At 45.7% G+C, this 18505-nt stretch overlaps 1 protein-coding gene across 1 annotated transcript in view; it reads left to right on the top strand.

Annotated features, from left to right (window-relative positions):
- EFHC2 (EF-hand domain containing 2) overlaps nt 1–18505 on the top strand; it is a 332355-nt gene that overhangs the window by 207689 nt on the left and 106161 nt on the right. The window contains exon 10 of the mRNA XM_085622956.1: nt 8605–8801. Coding sequence (XP_085479082.1) covers nt 8605–8801 — 197 coding nt within the window. The remainder of the gene's footprint in view (nt 1–8604; nt 8802–18505) is intronic.

Raw genomic sequence — 18505 nt, 5'->3', positions numbered from 1 at the left:
TGATACAGGAGCTACTCGTAGTGCTCTGTCTAAAAAATTGATTCCTAGGGCTCCCCTGTCTGGAGCAATGATAACATCGATAGGATTCGATGGGACACCTACATCTAACCCACTGTCACAGCCACTTGCATTTAGTCTTGATAAATTCACTGCAGCATGTCCATTTTTGCTCTCCCCTACCACGCCGGATAATATTGTGGGTATCGATATGCTTAAACATTTTCGTGCCACAATACGTTCTTCCCCAGAAGGTGTGCGTGTTATTTTAAATGATAACTATCCAATGGTTGACAGGTCTTGTCTCATTAAAGAAGATATTGCTCTGGCATCGTTACCTAGTACTTTATGGGCTACATCAGATACCGATGTGGGACAAATGGTTATTCCACCAGTGCATATTCAAGTGAAGGAAGGAGCTTCATTGCCTCGACTGCCCCAATATAAAATATCTCGGGAAGGCGAGGAAGCATTGACGCATATTGTTCAGGATTTGCTCAAGGTGGGGGTTGTGGAAGAAGTCCCTTATAACATTTGTAATAGTCCTATCCTTCCTATTTTGAAAAGAGACACTGATACTAACATTTACAGATTCATTATTGATTTACGAGAGGCAAAATAAATTGTGGTGCCCCAATACCCGGTAGTCTCTGACATCACAACACTTCTTACTATGGTTCCTCCTACTGTCACTACATTTAGTGTAATTGATTTGAAAAATTCATTTTTTTCAATACCTATTCACCCTGATAGCCGTTATTTGTTTGGCTTCACTTTGAATAATAGATCGTACAGATTCTGTAGAGCTCCACAAGGGTAGACAGAGAGTCCTAGAATTTATACTCAGGCATTGAAAAGGCAGCTTGATTCTTTTTCTGTGCCGAAAGGGGTGGCTCTTATTCAATATGTCGATGACATCTTGTTGCCTGCCGATACCCCTGAACAGTGTAAAGAAGGAACACTGTCATTATCATTCCTTGCCTCTCATCATCACAAAGTCTCTCGAAAGAAATTACAATTTTGTAGACAGCAGGTTACCTAGTTAGGTCACCTCCTGTCTAAGGAGGGGCGTGCACACCAGATCGCATGCAGACCATTTTAGACACACCTGTGCCCCGTACTCAGAAGGACGTCCGTGCATTGATTGGCCTTACTTCTTTCTGTAGGCAGTGGATCCCTAGCTTTTCGTACATTATTAAACCCTTGTTGGCCCTTTTGACTAAAGACACTCCGATGCCTCTCCCATGGACTACTGAATGCCAGAATGCCTTCCAACAGCTACATCAAGCTATTTGTTCTGCACCAGTATTAGGAACTCCAGACTACACTAAGACTTTCACACTCTATGTACACGAGAGGGAAGGTTGTGCCTTTTCGGTTTTAACACAGACACACGGTGATAAACAACGTCCATGTACATATTCTTCGGCTGTCCTTGATCCAGTTGCTTGTGCGCTGCCTGGTTGTTTCCAAGCGGTAGCAGCAGCGGCTGTGTCCATACTTCAGAGTGAGGGAATAGTCTTGTCACATAGATTGTTTGTGTAAGGAGGGAGCATTGGATGATGAGGGCTGTTGGAGGAATAAAGAAATGACCAAATGGAAGTTACCCACAGCCTATTTACACCCTATGATTCATATGGCACATGGGCCGGCACATGTGGGAGCATCCTCAATAGCAAAGCAACTTATGCAAGTTTGGGATCATCCAGAGATTGTCAGTACGGCTGGGAAAATAGTCCAGTCCTGTCTGATCTGTCTCCAGTATAATCCTGGAAAGGGAACACGAACTTCCCCAATAATGTGCGGGAGAGCTTGAAAGATATGTCCTTTGTCGGTGTTTGTTTATTTGACAGCCATGCAGATTCAGCGATACAACACCTCATGGCTGGTCACTTGTAGTTTGACCTTGTCGGTCTTTTGCTTATCTTTTATATAACCACAGTTGTGGATCTTTAGGTTGAGGATGTACATCCTGCCTCTGCTGTTGTTTTGTGGTGTTGAAATGTTAAGTACTACTTCTTTCTTACTGCGAGAGTGTTTGACTCCGGATTTGACTATTTTAATCTCCGGATTGTCTTTGCAGCTGTGTAGCTAGTTGTTCTTTTATTTTACTCTGATGAGGAGCTTAGTCTCAAGAGTTCATAACCTTTTGTGGGTATACACCTTACTCTACGTGGAGTATCGGGTTGCTATTGTATAGCTTTTCAGGTATACTACTATTTGTTTAATTATATAGTTTTCTCAGAGTACCCTGTCTTCTGTGGGCATCACTTGGCCATACAGTTTAGTCCTTATCTAAATTTGTTATATTATCTCTTAATGGCTATTGTTGAGAGCTAATAGCCATTCTCTTCCTCTTGCGGTACCCCTTATATGGGGTTCTGTTACATTTACATTCCCTATAGTTTTTCGTAGCCAGGGTAATCAGTGCAGTTTGTTTTTCCGTTTTGGGTAGACTGAATATTTATTATAAGTGCTTCAATTTTTTTTAAAGTTGTGCTGGTAAATTCAGACCTTATGGTGTATTCTTTGGAATACATGAGTGGGTGGCCTTCTCCTTTGTGTGGGGGGGGGGGGTATAGGTAATTCCTTTGTTCAATTTTGGGCACATGGCAGTGTGAACTATGCATCTTAAGATATCTGATAGGCAGTGTCTGACACAGTTATGGCTGTTTTCAGTCATACATTTCATAGCAGGAGTTTTTAGGTATGATAGAAAGCTCTTTGTGTTATTCCCCTACAATGCTTTTTGCATCTGTTTGAAGGTTAGATATTACCTGACCTCTTGGGGTATGTATCTAATTTCCCCTGTGCGATTCAAAACTGTTTGGTGTCATTTTAGTTTCTTTACAGTGCATTATGTAACCCTCGAGTGGTCATTTTGTTCAAACAAAATTCTTTATCCCATGGAGGCATTACTGTTCATCTTTCTTTTGGTGTTCATTCATCTTGGTGTAATGGGAATGAGTTCTGAGAGTACTTCTTTTGGACTTTATCAGGACAGTTCTTTCTCTGATATTTCTTTATAGTCATGAACAATGAAGATTGCATGGCTTTTGTCTTGCACTTGGCCCTTCTGGTCAACGAGTTCTCTTTCCCCTTTGGGGATAGGGGATAATGTCTTATAACTGTCAGATGATTGTTTAATGGCTTACCCCCTTTTTGTCCTCAAGGCTTGATTCTTTTGGATCTGTAGGTTTTTTTATTTGTATGTTCTGTGACAGTGATCATGGATTCTTTTAAGAGACAAGCTCTTATTCTGCTACTCCTGCTTGCATTTGGTCAGTTGTTAGTTTTGATCGGCTGGTTCTCTTTGAGTACTTGCGTAGGGTTAGTTTGCAGACCGTCTTCCGGGGGGGGGGGGGGGTATAGTTATGGTATTTAATTCAAAAGTTAAGGAATCTGGGGTAGATGTCTCTATCAGCTATAAAAGTTACTTACCTTCAGTAACTTAATATCTGATAGAGAAACAGTCTAGCAGCAGATTCCTTAATGCCCTGCCCATCCTCCCCACTCTGCGAACGACCTATGAGGTAAGGGTTATACCCTTTCTCAGTATTGGTTTTACATACCAGTGATCACTATCTCAACTTATGTTGGGAGTTAACAGACCACTTGGCTTGGCCACATAGTTTTTTTTTAGAAGTTGCCATACCATCCATTTTACCAACCGCGCATCCTGCCTCAACTCATCAGAGGCCTCGCCCCCTTTCTCAACTGCTCAGTAAACACGCCTCCTGTTAGACTACTTGTTGGAGGATAAAGTCCCCTTGGATGCTGAGGGTCGTTGGGGGCGAGATTCCCTCCTGTTACCAACGGTAAGTCCCACACTGCGGGATTGCTGAGAGCTCGTCTGAGGCCTGGCCCCCTTTTTCCACCCCTCTGCTAGTGCACCTCCTCGTGCACTACTAGTTCAGGGATGAAGTCCCCTTGGCTGCTGAGGGCCGTTGGGGACCAAGAATCCCTCCTATTACCACCTGTAAGTCCCACACAGTGGGATTGTGGAGAGATTGTCGGAGGCCCTGCCCCCTTTATCTACCACTCTGCAAACACGCCTCCTGGCACGTTACTGGTTGGGGGATGACGTCCCCTTGGATGCTGAGGGTCGTTGGAGGACAAGAACCCCTCCTATTACCACCAGTACGTACCACGCAGCGGTATTGCTGAGAGCTTGTCAGAGGCCCGCCCCTTTCTCCACCCTCTGTACAGACCCATACAGCCACTCACAGACCCATACGCACTCACAAACCCATCACACACCCACACAGCTACTCACACACCCACATAACCACTGACACACCCAGTCACAGACCCATACAGCCACTCACATACCCACTCTGGAAGGTTAAAGGTTAAAAACCTTCAAAAATCAATAAAAAACCAAAGATTACAGGGATATTATAGTTAGGAAATAGATTTTTTAAAAACCTGAAAAATTCATTGAAAAAAAAATCAAAAGCTACATACAGGGACTTTATAGTTAGGAAATAGACTTAAAAAAAACCTTACAATGTCACTGAAAAAGCAAAGGTTACAGGGACTTCCTCGTTTGGCCCCGCCCAACGTAGTAGTTTCCAAAGGTCTTCCTCCCTTTTGCCTGGATGATGGGCAGCTTAACAAGCAGCCCCCAGCGTGTTACCCACCGATTTTGTTGAGGAGTTCTTGATGCCGAGGAATATGAGGACATCCCCACCAAACAAAGAAGCATTTACTTCATAAAGTTAAGAGGAAGGACCCTTTTTTTGGTGGAATTTTACCTCTTTGTAGTTTCGTTTTTTTCAAATTGCCAAAACGCACATAAGGTCACTGGCGATATTTGCTTGTGTTCCATTACTCAGCTGTAGTGTGGAATATGTACTGGATTTTTACCCAATGAGTTAGCACTTATTAATTACCCAGTAGAAAGAACCCAACTTGGGTAGATATTTTGTGCAAAACTCTGGACTCTTGTTGAATAAAAGAGTAGGTGCAGTTCCTTTGTGGCCGAGTCACTCTTATAGCTACTGACACACCCACACAGACACTCACATACCTACTCACAAATGCACTCAGACACTCCTTCAGACACTCATGCACCAACTTACAGACCTACAGACCATTACAGCCACACACAGTCTCATTCAGACACTCACACACCCACTTACAGACCCATACAGTCACTCACACAGCCATTCACAGACTCACTCAGAGACTCACAGACCCACTTAGAGATGAATGTACCCACTCACAGCCACACTCAGACACTCATGCACTCACTCACAGACTGACTCACACACTCAAGGATGTACTGCCTAACCTACTTTGTCACTCTCACACCTACTCATAAACCCACTCAGACACTCAGACCTACTCAAACACTCACAAACTCACTCACACACCCACTCAGACACTCATGCATCCACTCGCACACCGAGTGAGATACTTATGCAGCCACTCCCAGACCCATACAGACACTCATATACCCACTCACACACCATTGAGACACTTACACACTCCCTCACACACCCACTGAGACAATCATGCACTCACTCACACACTCACTCTCAAAAGTTCCAGGTTACAATTAGGAATTTTTTCTATCACCTTAGAAATACACTTAAAAAACAACGTTTACGGAGACGTTATATTTAGGCTCACATTTCACTTCTACAAAACCAGTGAAATTCAGCAGTTATAGATAGTTGAGCTAATCATAATTTACCCCCCGCAATGCACAGCTTATGACCTCACATATTAGATCACTCATGACATGGTCAGTGACATCACTGATGACATCGCAAATGACATCACTGATGACATCATCCACAGAAGCACTCAGACACTCACTCACACACCAATGCAACCTCTCATACACCCACACAAACACTTATATACCCATTCACAGACCCATACAAATACTCACACAACCACTCACTCATCCATAGAGCCACTCACACAACCACTCATTCACCCATACAGCTACTCATATAACCGGTCCCTTACAGCTACTCACATACCCACTCACCCATACAGCCTCTCAACACAGCCACTCACTCAGCCACTCACTCACCCATACAAGCACTCACTCACACACTTACCTAAATACCCATTCACATATCCATACAAGCTCACATATCCGCTCACTCATCCATACATCCATTCATACAAACACTGTACAATACAGCCACTCACACACCAACTCACTCAACTGAACACTATCTCAAACAGCCACTCATTTGCCCATACAGCCACTTATACAGCCAGTCACTCACTCAAATAGCCATTCAGACACCCACTCACTCACCCATACATTCACTTACACACCCACTCACCTCCTCATGCAGCCACTCACTCACCAATACAGCTATTAACACACCCACTCACTCACAAATACAGGCACTCGCACAGCAACTAACTCACCAACACAGCTCTCACACCCCTACTCATACACCATACACCCCACGCACACACACACTCATGCACCCATACAGGCACTTAGTCACACACTCACACACAGATACACAGTCACACAACCACTCACATAATATGTTAGAAATAGGATCACTCATTAGTAGTACACAAAGTATGCTATTTCAACTTTTGTATTACCTTGGCATATGTGTTTAACACTCATAAACTTTTAGAAAACACTCGCTGGATGATGTCATCAGTGATATCAGTGGTGGTGTCACTGGCCATGATTGATGTAATATATGAGGTCATAAGCAGTGCATTGCAGGGGCGTAAGTTATAGTTATCTCAACTAACTATAACTGCTGAATTTCAATATATATATGTTAGAAATGTTACTTTTTTTTGGGAGGTAACCCTCAAACCCCTAAATATATATTTACTGTAGTTCTTTAGTGGGAGGAATCCCCAACACCCCTTTTTAAATGATGTTTACCACCCTGTACTCTTACCCACCCATAAACCCTTAAATACCCTTACTAACCTTTATCCTACTCACTGCTAAACCCTAAAAATACCCTTACCACCCTGTACCCTTAACCACCCCTAAACCCTAATAATATGCTTATGTCCCCTATACCCCTACCCACTCCTAAACCCTAAAAATCCATAAAAAGCCAAAAAATAACTCCTGTGTTAAGTGTCCCTCTCCCCCAGCGAGGACCCCATGGCTGTACACAAAGATATTTTGAGTGATAGGTGCCAAGGAAATTCCAGGAATGGCATCACTAGAGTGACATCAGTCCCTAGAGTGACATCAGTCCCCAGCTGGCAGTGTTTTTGTTTCTACACTAGTGCAAAGGAAACAGCAGGCAGAAACAACATATCAGTGTGCTACAATGCTGATAAAGGCATACTTCACACTGAGTGATGGTTTTAGGTCTAGCCGAGAGCCTGTTTTAGCTGTCTGTAAGCAGGTCTATTGTTACCTACATACATAACATATACTTAGAGTGGGCTTTGCTTCAGCCCCTTGCTCATGTTTTGATGGCTTTGCTATTTATGTCAGTAGTCTGTTCTTTATTCAGTGACTTTCCTCCCTATTCTTGTCCTTGCCCCACCCAGGAACATTTTCATTTCACGGTGTACTCACTGGGTGAGTTGATTCTTACACTGTGTACATAAGGGGATTATTTTTTATTTACTATTGAGCACTGAATGGGAGTCTATGTTTCCTTTTTTTTTATCCTCCTTCCAAGTGCTCTCTTTTTGCTGCCCTCCCCAATCCTCCCCACCCCGCTTCCTGCCCCACGCCCCATCTTGCTCCCTATGTTATTTGTTTGTGCTGTGGCTTGCCAGTTGCACTGTGCTGCAGGGCTGCTCACTTAGTTTTCCTCCACTCCTCCCACGCTCCCTTTCTTTGCCTCCTCCATGATGTTCTCTGCCCCACTCCCCATGTTAATTTTCTTTTTATTTAACAAGGGCCCAACAGCTGCAAACTGCTGGGCTTCTTACTTCCCTGTTCGCTCCTCAGATACCCTTATTGTTCCCTTTCTCAGCATTTTAATTTACTGTTCTACCATAGTCGCCTGCCAAGTTCGAACAATACATTTAAAAATGGCTGCCCTGTGTCACAACGCACGTGTAAGCCTGCATCACAGCACCTGTGTACATGCGTCACTATGCATGCATCATGAGGTATACCTGCACACATGCCACAATGCAAACATCATGATGCAAATGTGTACATTTTCAATGATGAGCATCAGTCGCCATCTTTGAATACTAGATTGCCCATCATGCATGCACATGTGGTATCTCAAAGCATGCACATACATACGATTGGCATCAAGCATTGGCAAAGAAGTAGCTCAGTCTTCTAGAGCCAAAACCTATTGCTTTTTTCCCTTAGCAATGGCCCGGGATCCGCTGTTCACCTTACATTGGCCCTATTTATAAACCACTTCAATAAGTGAGTAGTAACAGGGGGCTTCAGGTTTAAGCTAATATAAAAGTTGTGTAAAATCACATATTTGAATCACAGTGAATATCTGTGTAGCTCTACATAAGCACATTACTGGAATGTAGCTGTCTGGTGTGAGGGACCTTTAGTTGTTTGCTTGAATGTAGCGGGCATAGTAAAGTTAAAACAAGCATGCACAGTGTACAAGTATCTCAAACAAATTTTAACCACAGTGCTTGTTTACTTTTTTTCAGGGATAGTTGGAGGGAAGTTTTTGGAAAGAGATCGCATTAGGAAACCTGGACAAGAAATCTACAAGAGTGAAATGTCCGAGTACTTCAAGCCTCAGGATCTGTTTGTTGGAGCCAAGGTGGTCTTTAATTGTCATAACTTTGTGTTGGTGGATGCCGATGAATATGCATTCAATTACATGGAGGAGCACTCTGATGAGGTAAATGATTTATTCTTTGTATCTCACCCCTTAATTGAGGCTTCTACGTTTAACTACTTCCGGTTCTTACTTTTTACCTCAGATGCATTCTGTTTAGCTCCCCTCCTCCCATAGTTCTTTCTCTTCTCTTCCTAGCCACTCTTCCCTTTCATCAGCCGTTTTCCCCTTACTTCCACTCTCTCTTCTTCCCTTCATCCTTCCATCTCCATTTCCCACTTCCACTTTACCATCCATTGTCACTCCTTCCCCTCTATTTTCTTTCTTTATTCTTCCTTATACCCTTCCCTCTTCCTTTACTTTTATCTTGCCTCCTTCCCTCCCTTGCTTCTTTTCTTCTTTGCGTCCTTTTTATTTTGATCTTTCCTTACTTTCTTCCTTCTTTAATCCTTTCTTCCTTATCTGTCTCATCTGCCTCCTCTGTCCTTCCCAGTTTATTGCCCACTTCTCCTTTCCATTATTTAATTATTCCTGCTCTACTTACTTCCCTTTCCCATTGCACCTCTTTCTCTTCATTTAGACTGCATCTCTACTTTCCAATCCTCCCTCTCTGCCCTAACGCATTCTTTCTTCCTTCCTGCCTTCCTTCTCTCCTAATTTCCTAATCCTTCCCTTATTAGCCAACTTCCCTCCTTGCACACTGCCTCATTTCTAACCTCACTCTATTCCTTTCCTCCTTTATTCCTGCCTTCCTTGCTACCTTCATGCTTTTCTCTTCTTTTCTTCTTCTCCCCATTCCTCCTCCTCCCTTTCACCCTGTCTTCTTTCTTGGTCTCAGTTTTTGTATTCATACATTCCACAGAAAAATACAAATGTTCACTGTCCTGGCTGAGAAGCAACCTTGTTAAATCGACCTATCAAATTTTATTTAATGTTGATTCAAAAGAAGGCAGAGCATGTTTTCACTTTGACCTATGTTTCACTTCTGAGCCAAGAGCTTTTCTGACATTAAATATATAGGATATAATCACAGTGGATGGTATCAATTCCTTCAAGGAAAGGGAAATACAGCAAGCAGATAGGCTGTAGATCACAGGGAATGTCTCCAAGGCTAGGTGAGTGTGCAAAGAGGAGAGAAAGTACTCCTATGTATGATTCGTGGTGCCCTCACACACCCTTACGAGTGTATAGCATCATCATTGGGCAAATTGCTCCTCTTGGGGGTGGCGCTGCAGTCCCTCACGGGCCCTGTTCAGGGGCTCTCTGGTGGAGATCTTTACAGGAGTTGCCGCATTTGTGTATGAGGGTATGTGGGTTGGGAAGTGATAGTGAGTGCAAATTAAAATGAGCCAGGAAGGACTAAATAGTTTATTAAGAGGTCCCCTGGTTCAGAGTAAAAAAATCACGGGGATGGAGATGCACCGTAGTGCCACATTGAGAGGGGAAAAAAAAGACCAAATAGAATCCCACTACTCTCAACCCGTGTAGTGTATATCTAGAGTGTTTTGAAAAGGGTCGACATGTTTCGCACTGTAAGGTGGTCCCTAGTGGATCCTAGAGCGCTTCATCAGGACCATACAGAAAACTGAGACTAGGGAATCAGGGAAAGACACCCTATATTCCCATATATAACCTATTGTCAGGTTCGCTTGACAAGTATTGTCTTGGGACACGTTCTTATACGTAAGTCCTGTCCAAAGCCTAGAAGGAGACAAAATGAGGGGGGTAGGGGGGAAAAAAACAAGAGCAAATGAGAAAAAGACACATAGTAACATATCAGATATATATGATACTTATTATCAAAAATGGATAAACGAGCGCACAACTTTGTGCCCACGTGCCATGTGCATGAAAAATCCAATGGACATGCACAATCCCGTCTGGTCATGCATCGCCAAGCTAGAGCTGCAGGTGAACAAACGTAAATGCTAGAGGGAGCGGATGTGATCATTGCTACTAACAGTGTCCTATGCCGCCTCGTAGTGGTGGTAGCCTAGGGGTGGATGTAATCGGCGTGCACATAAGAGCGGTAATTGAAGTGAGCGCTATCAGAATGGTGCAACGCTCAAGTAGCGGGGCGAATGCCGTGTGGACGCACCAGAAGATAGCGATTGCTAGTGCGAGCCTGGTGTGTAAAAAACAAAAAAGGGGGGGGGGAAACAGGGCGTTTTTAAGTTGCCGATTCACCTGTGGCTAGATGCTGTTATGGTAACTACGCCAACCCCAAAGGGGAGGTGAGGCGAGGGAGCCAACCGATGTGCTAAAAGCAAGCAGGCAGTGCAACTAATGCGTGTTTAAAATCATGGGGAGATACCAAAAAGGGGAAACCATGGTGTATATTATTATTCCATGCTTAAATACATCCATATAAAACGAAAAAATGATGATAGCCTACCCTCCCCGAAACGAAGATGGGCTCCGTCAGCCGTACCGCGGAGTGAGGCTAAATATTGAAAAGGGGGAGACAAAATAAGCGATACCGCAACACAGTGGTGCTGCCTTCAAAAGTGCTTGCAATAGCGGGGTATGTGTACTTACTAGTGGTCCTTCCTCACAGAACGGGAAACCTACCCGTCCTGCAGTGCCGCCGGTGACACCGCGGATGAGGAACTGGCAGGATAAGTACCTCTGCTGGACGTGTCGCGGGGTGCGGGTGATGGCGTCATCCCGCTGCGTAGGAGAAGATAGATTCACCTGGGAGAGGTAGGAGGCGGCCATCTTGTAGTGGTAAAAGGGAGTGACAAACCCTGCCTACATCAGACGATGTACAGGGGAGTTGTCAGCAGAAAACTGTATTACTGCTAGTGGTGGATGGTGGAGAGCCTGCTCAGAGCCAAAACGGGTGCGGTACCGCAACCTCAGGGTAAACAGTGTTAATACATATAAGTATGAATAGAAATGTTTCCTAGACACACAAATCGGCACCCCTCCAATCGTGTGGGAGGGATAGGTGGCGGCCATATTATAGTAGTAAAAGGAAGTGGCAAACCCTGCCAAGATCAGGCGGTGTACAGGGGAACTGTATTACTGCTCGTGGTGAATGGCGGAGAGCCCGTTCAGAGCCCAAATGGGTGCAATGCCGCAACCTCAGGGTAAACAATGTTGATACATATGAGTATGAAAAGAGATGTTTTCTAGACACACAGATAGGCACCACTCCAATCGAGTGGATTTGTTGGTGGTCCCAAAAATATGTTTATGGTGGTAGGGGTAAAAGGTGCCGGTAGTGGCCCAAATGGAAGGTGAAAAAAATGAATGCAACATGGGGTGGGTAGAATGCCTAATCATAACAACATCTGGCGCTGTAAATGCGAGATGTCGGCTGACAAACTATTTTGCTGCTCGTGGTGGATGGCAGAAAGGCCCCCCACGTGACAGTTAAATTAGCGTTATTCTGTAACAAAACGAGGACGATCCTTTGCCTCAGGGTAAACATTTTTTTATTGGGTATTAAAAAATATGTATATTAATAGTCATGTCTTCTGGACACAAAAATACACTTGGACCACTCCGATCATGTAGATTTGCTCGTGGTTCCAAAAATATGTCTGTAGTGGCAGGGATGCGAGGTGCCGCACGTGCCTGTACAGTGGGTAATAGTGGAATGCTTGGTAGAATACCATGCATTCTCCCTCTAGCAGATATCTACTATCGTCCTTGTAAATAACCTATCTGTTTATTATGGAATCAGCTGCTGAGTTCAACAGGTAGTTAGATGGACAACACTGAACCATGTAATAGTTCCTTGTGTAGTGTGTGACATATAGTCCTGAGAAACCTTTCGTGGTGTAGGTTCAGTGAGAAAGATCAACCCAAGGTATCTCTTCATTGAGTCCCCCTTTGTTACTTCTGAGTTTAAACACCCAACGTTGTTCCTGTCTAAACAGTGTGGATGCTGTCCAATGGGGATTGGATTCTATGACGGTCCATCGCAGGCTTTCTGGAGAGTGTTTTTTTTCCAGAAAATGGCTTTGCAATCTTGTTGCTGCTCGTCTGCATCGGATAGTACTTTTGTGTTCCCCAATACGGACCTTTACCGATCTAACTGTCATACCTATGTATTGGGAACCACAGGGACAGGAAATCAAATAAACGCAGTTTTTGGTATTACAATTAGTGTGGCGTGTTAGTTGCCAGAGTCTGGGTTGTCCCAGGTCAAGTTCCTTTGTAATGCTTGTCTGAGGACATGCTGCACATGAACCACACGGATAATGGCCTACTACCGGTGGTAGGTTCCATAGAGTAGGTTGTTTCTAGATGATGTTTTTAGGGCGTGTGTGTACCAACATATCCCTTAGATTCTGTGTTCTTTTGAAAGCATAGAGAGGTCTAGGGCCTGGTTGAAAATCCCCTGTCTCGAGGATCTTCCAATGTTTTTTGATGATTTTCTGGATCCTATTTGAGTTGGGAGTGTAGGATGTAACACAGGTTAGTATGTGTGTGGTAGTTTTTTCTCTTATTTCTAGTAGAGCTTCTCTGTGGTTGTTCCTAGCTCGTTTATGGGCCTGCCTCACGATTCTTTGGGGATACCCTCTCTTTATCAGATTCTCAGTTAGAGTGTCTGCCTCTTTTTCAAATTCTGTGATGGTATTGCAGTTCCGTCGTAGGTGGAGGAACTGACCCACCGGTAAATTGTTTCTCAAGGACTTAGGATGGTGACTGTGAAACATCAGGAGGCTGTTCCTGTCAGTTGGCTTCTTATAGTTCGTGGTCATGAGAGACCCATCTTTGAGAGATATCAAGAGATCCAGGAAGGGAATGGACTCAGATGACAAAGTGCCTACAAATTTCAGAAATGGGTTTTTGGTGTTGACCCATGTGAAAAACGAGCGTCATGTCTCTTCATCCCCTTTCCAAAAGATGATGATATCGTCGATGTACCGTCGCCATAATAAGATATTGTTGGTATATGGGTTGGTATCTGATAAGATGCATTCTTCTTCAAAGTTTGCCATATACAGACAGGCCAGACTCGGTGCAAAGGTACTCCCCATGCTGGTGCCCTGTACTTGATGGTAGAGCTTGTTCTCAAAAGCAAAGTAATGCTCTTTTAGTGCTATCGTTGCACAGTCACAGATGAAAGTGAAAGGTGTCATAGAGGGCCATGGATTTACGTTACGGAGAACCTGATCCAAAACTGCAAGGGTGGCATCTTGGGGAATGTTGGTGTATAGCGCCTCCACGTCTAAAGTGACCAATAGGGTTATAGACTCCGGTGCCCCAAATTGTTCAATGAAGTTCAGCACTTCTGTTGTGTCTCTCAGGTACGTGGGGGTCTTAGTGACCAAGGGGCGCAGGAACACATCGCAGAATTTGCTCAGAGGTTCTAGTAGAGATTCGATCCCGGACACGATGGGCCTTCCAGGAGGAGGGATAATACCCTTGTGAATTTTTGGTAAACAGTAGAAGTACGGAATGCGAGGGTTTCTGTTCATAAGGAATGAAGCCTCATCCTTAGTTATCCACCCTCTGCCTCTGCTTCCAATGCCAAATTCTGTATCATAGTTGAAAGACGTGCTGTAGGATCTTCTTCAATGGGTTCATAGTACCTGGTGTTAGATAGTTGTCGTAGGCATTCACCATCATATGTATTCTTGTCCTGTATGACAATGGCGCCCCCCTTGTCCGCGGGTTTCAGATGATGGTTTCATCCTCTGTCAAGTTCCTTAGAAGTAGTCTTTCGTCTTTGGAAAGATTATTAAAGGGGCGACTAGTGGTGATGTTATCCACCTCTTTTAGGACGGCTTGTTCAAATGTCAACACCTCATTCGGGATCATCGCTGAGGTGGGGGTGAATCTAGATTTGTTCTTTAAACCTGAACCAACAAGTGGAGCCTCGGGTTTATCTTGAAAGAATGCTCTCAGGCGGACTTTACGGAAAAATTGGTGGAGTTCTTGATGTAGAATGAAGTCGTCTCCCTTTGGTGTTGGAACAAATCCAAGACCTTTTTCCAAAAGTCTGTTCTCACCTTCAGTCATTGGTCTCGAGGATAAATTAACCACTAGGGTCTTGCTGTCTTGCTCCGTAGGACCATCTGTTCCAGGTCCTGCCAGTGGACGTTCTTGGTTCCTCCTCTTCTTTTGCTTCTTCCTCTGCCCCTCCCTCTGTTGAAAAAAGGGGGGGGGAGGGGGAGGAGCCAAGATGGCGACCGGAGCAGACGCTTGAGCGCCCGGCTCCGTCGGTCCGTGGCCTCGGACTACTATCCTGATGCTCATCCTCGCCGATTCTCGAGGTGCACCGTGTGCGAAGACGCGCTGACCGCGCTGCTGCTTTCCCGGAGTCTCAACCCGCCCGGATGCCCGAGTTCTGGGTGCTTTTGTCCTCGGCACTGAAACCCTGCGCCCTTACGGCCTTTGCCGGCCTCCTGGAAGCTCCGCAGTTACCGGACCAGCTAGCGCTAACCTGAGCCCCGCGGTCCCGATCTCGCCTCGCACCATGGATCGTTGCCGGATGAGCCCGGGGAGAGACGGCCGGACACCTTCTGCACCCTGTGCCTGACGGGCTGGAGCTGTGGGGTGGGCCCCGGTGCGGTGAGTCTCCTGCCCCGCTCTGAGGACCGAGCTGCGGGGGGCTGCTGCCCCCTTTGCCTATTGCCTAGCCAGCGGCGAGGGGGACCGGCGAGAAGATAAGCGACTGTCGGCCTTTCCTGTTGCGGCGTAGACCTGAGGGGAATTGACCCCTTGCCACGACCCCCCCCCCCTGGCCATTGCACCGTATAGCGGCAAAACATGGCGTTGAGTGCCTGCTCGCGGCTGGGGGGTGATACTCCGGTCTCGCCCGCTGCCCACTTCGCCCTCCCTCTTCCGGACACCAGCTCCACAGTGCCGTCCCGGATTGCTGCCGATGTTGGGGCCCAGCTTCCGCTGACATGCGGCTCCGTTCTGGCTGTCCTGCGGGACTTTCAACTACAGATGTGCGCTGGCCTGCAGGCGCTGAGTGAGAGGTTTGACCCCATACTGTCGGCTGCGGGCCGTGAGCGCACTGTTTGTCATCCACAGGGCGTGGGTCTCCCGGTGCTCTTGTCCTCTTGCGGGGACGCAGCGGCGGTGTATGATTGTGCTACACTGGTGCCTTCATCTAGCGCTCCCGGCGCCCAGGGTCCACCGCTCTCCACCTCAACTGCGGATACTTTGTCCCCCTGGTCATGGCTGCCTGCTTCATTGTTCCCTGCCTCACCGCGTCCGCGAGGCTATCCTGCTGAGCGATACCTAACGGCTTCGAGGGACCGTCCGCGGTGGCCCACTGCTGCCTTTTTGTGGAACTCCTGTACTTTACTTGCCAGGTTTGGATTTTATGTGGTGCAACGAGGGACCCCAATCGGTGGTCGGCGGCCATTTCGTGATCCTACTTCACCATCCTCTCACAAGCGGCCATCTTGTCTTTGTCTGCTCGGGACACGGGGCCTTCACGCAGGAGCTGGTTTAATCCCAAGCCCGCGATCGGGCCAGGGCTAGACTGACTTCTATCGCTATGGTTTATGGACGGGCTGGCCTGGGACTGGGACTGTATGTATGTTTTGCGCGCACTCGTCGCGACTTGTATCCCTTGCTTAAACTGTGGTGCCATGGTATCTTTGCATGCCGTTTTTTGGCGTAGAGGGCTCCCAGTGTGTGGGGGCCATAACTGGCTGATGGTTCGGGGCGCTCTGGTGTCCAGTGGGCTCCTCCCCACCTTCTTTTCTGTTTTCTTCCCTTCTTTACTCTGTTCCTACTTTCTCTCTTCTCTATATTTCGGGTTCATTGGGCGACAGGCACTATGCTGGGGGGGGGGTAGGCCGTAGCCTCCGCATTGGTGTAGGGTGGGGGGGTAATACTCTGTTCTCAATTAGTTCTATGGGCCTTTCTTCTTTTATGTCTCTGTGCTCTACTTTCTTCGATTCGGGGTCCGGGTGTGGGGTGGATCGAGTGGGGGCGGCTCTGGAGGGGCGCGTACTTGCTCATGTGACTATCCTGATATATCTCTGCACCGCCTCACTGATTGAGATTTTACTCCCATTGTTGTTCTTACTGATGTTGCTGCTCGCCCGTGTGGTGAAGCTATCTTGCGGACTCGAATCTACTTTGCTCTTATCCTTCATTGACTTTTTTCTCTGATAAAATTATCAAAAAACTTAAAATTAACCTTCACCTCTCCTTCCCCGGGTTTCAAAGATATCTCCAGTATGTAACTCATAACCTGTTGTTAATCCTGACCGTTGATGCACGGGGGCTGTAATGTGGGTATCAGTGCTTTACTGTATCGTGGCCGGCCTGACGGTTGTAGGCCCGTATTTGTTCTTTTAAGATGCACGAATAAAGGTTTTTAAAAAAAAAAAAAAAAAAAAAAAAAGAAAAAAGGGGGGGGGGATTCTGATACTGTTGGTAGTTTGGTATCGGGTTTTGTCCCATTGGTCCGTTCCATATAGGTTGGGGACCCATCCATGGTCCTTGGTACATCGGTGTCTGGAAGGGGTGGGTGGGAAAACCATGGAATAGAGGCGGTGGAGGTGGTTGATGCCTGTACCCCCCTCTTGGTCTTTGTTGTCTGTTGTCATAGTTTGATTCGCTGCCCGTGGAATCTGATCTGCCTGAATTGTGACTGCTTGCATCGTCTGAAGAGGTGTCAATGTTGGGAAAGACATAGTCGTCTTTGGTATACGGATATATTTTTCCTTTGTCAAACCGTCTGACGTCTTTTTGTAACTGATTGATCTTTTGTTTAGTGAGGTATTCTTTGTGTTCATTCATTTCTAGATTTATTTCAGAGAGTTTCGATTTGAATGCTGTGATTGAAATCCCGGTCTTCAGTCTGTTCTCGGATAAGTTAATCTGGATGAGTAAATCATCCGATAGGCGCTTTGCTGTGTTAATGATAAGCACCAGCCAGTCGCGGGTACATTTCCAGGATATTCTTGACCATTCACGGCGGAAGGTCAAATCTTCCAAGAATATCCTAGGGGCCAAGGTTATTAGAAGGCCGTTGGGAGCGAAATTAGCTCTGAGATATTCCGTCATAATGGTTCCGTGTAGTGCTGTTTTTATCTGTAATTTTCTCAATGTTTGGAGCGACCTCCAGTCGTCATTCCCACTACCAGAAGGTGCACTGCCATCTTCTGCTAATAGTGAAGGTGCCCTCAAGATCTCGGCTACCATATCATCATCAAAACTGAGACCCGGGTTGTCCATCGTGTCAGAATAGTGTGTGATGATGATCACTTCTGTAAAAGTTGCCCAGAGGTAATTGGCCAAATGTGCACAGTGAAAGAGGGAAGGATATTAACAAAAGAAAGAGAATAGAGGCCAGCAGCCGTACTAAATGTCAAATAAAATATCAGAGGGGGGACAAGGAGCTAGTTAGAAATAGGTCCTGAACCAATGCTCCTAAAAGTACCCCCCTCATTTTGTCTCCTTCTAGGCTTTGGACAGGACTTACGTATAAGAACGTGTCCCAAGACAATACTTGTCAAGCGAACCTGACAATAGGTTATATATGGGAATATAGGGTGTCTTTCCCTGATTCCCTAGTCTCAGTTTTCTGTATGGTCCTGATGAAGCACTCTGGGATCCACTAGCGACCACCTTACAGCGCGAAACATGTCGACCCTTTTCAAAACACTCTAGATATACACTACACGGGTTGAGAGTAGTGGGATTCTATTTGGTCTTTTTTTCCCCTCTCAATGTGGCACTACGGTGCATCTCCATCCCCGTGATTTTTTTACTCTGAACCAGGGGACCTCTTAATAAACTATTTAGGCCTTCCTGGCTCATTTTAATTTGCACTCACT

This window comes from Triturus cristatus, chromosome 8 (assembly GCF_964204655.1).
Source record: "Triturus cristatus chromosome 8, aTriCri1.1, whole genome shotgun sequence".
NCBI lineage: Eukaryota > Metazoa > Chordata > Amphibia > Caudata > Salamandridae > Triturus > Triturus cristatus.
The sequence above is the reverse complement of the archived record's forward strand: the minus strand, read 5'-3'. Positions and strand labels throughout refer to the sequence as shown.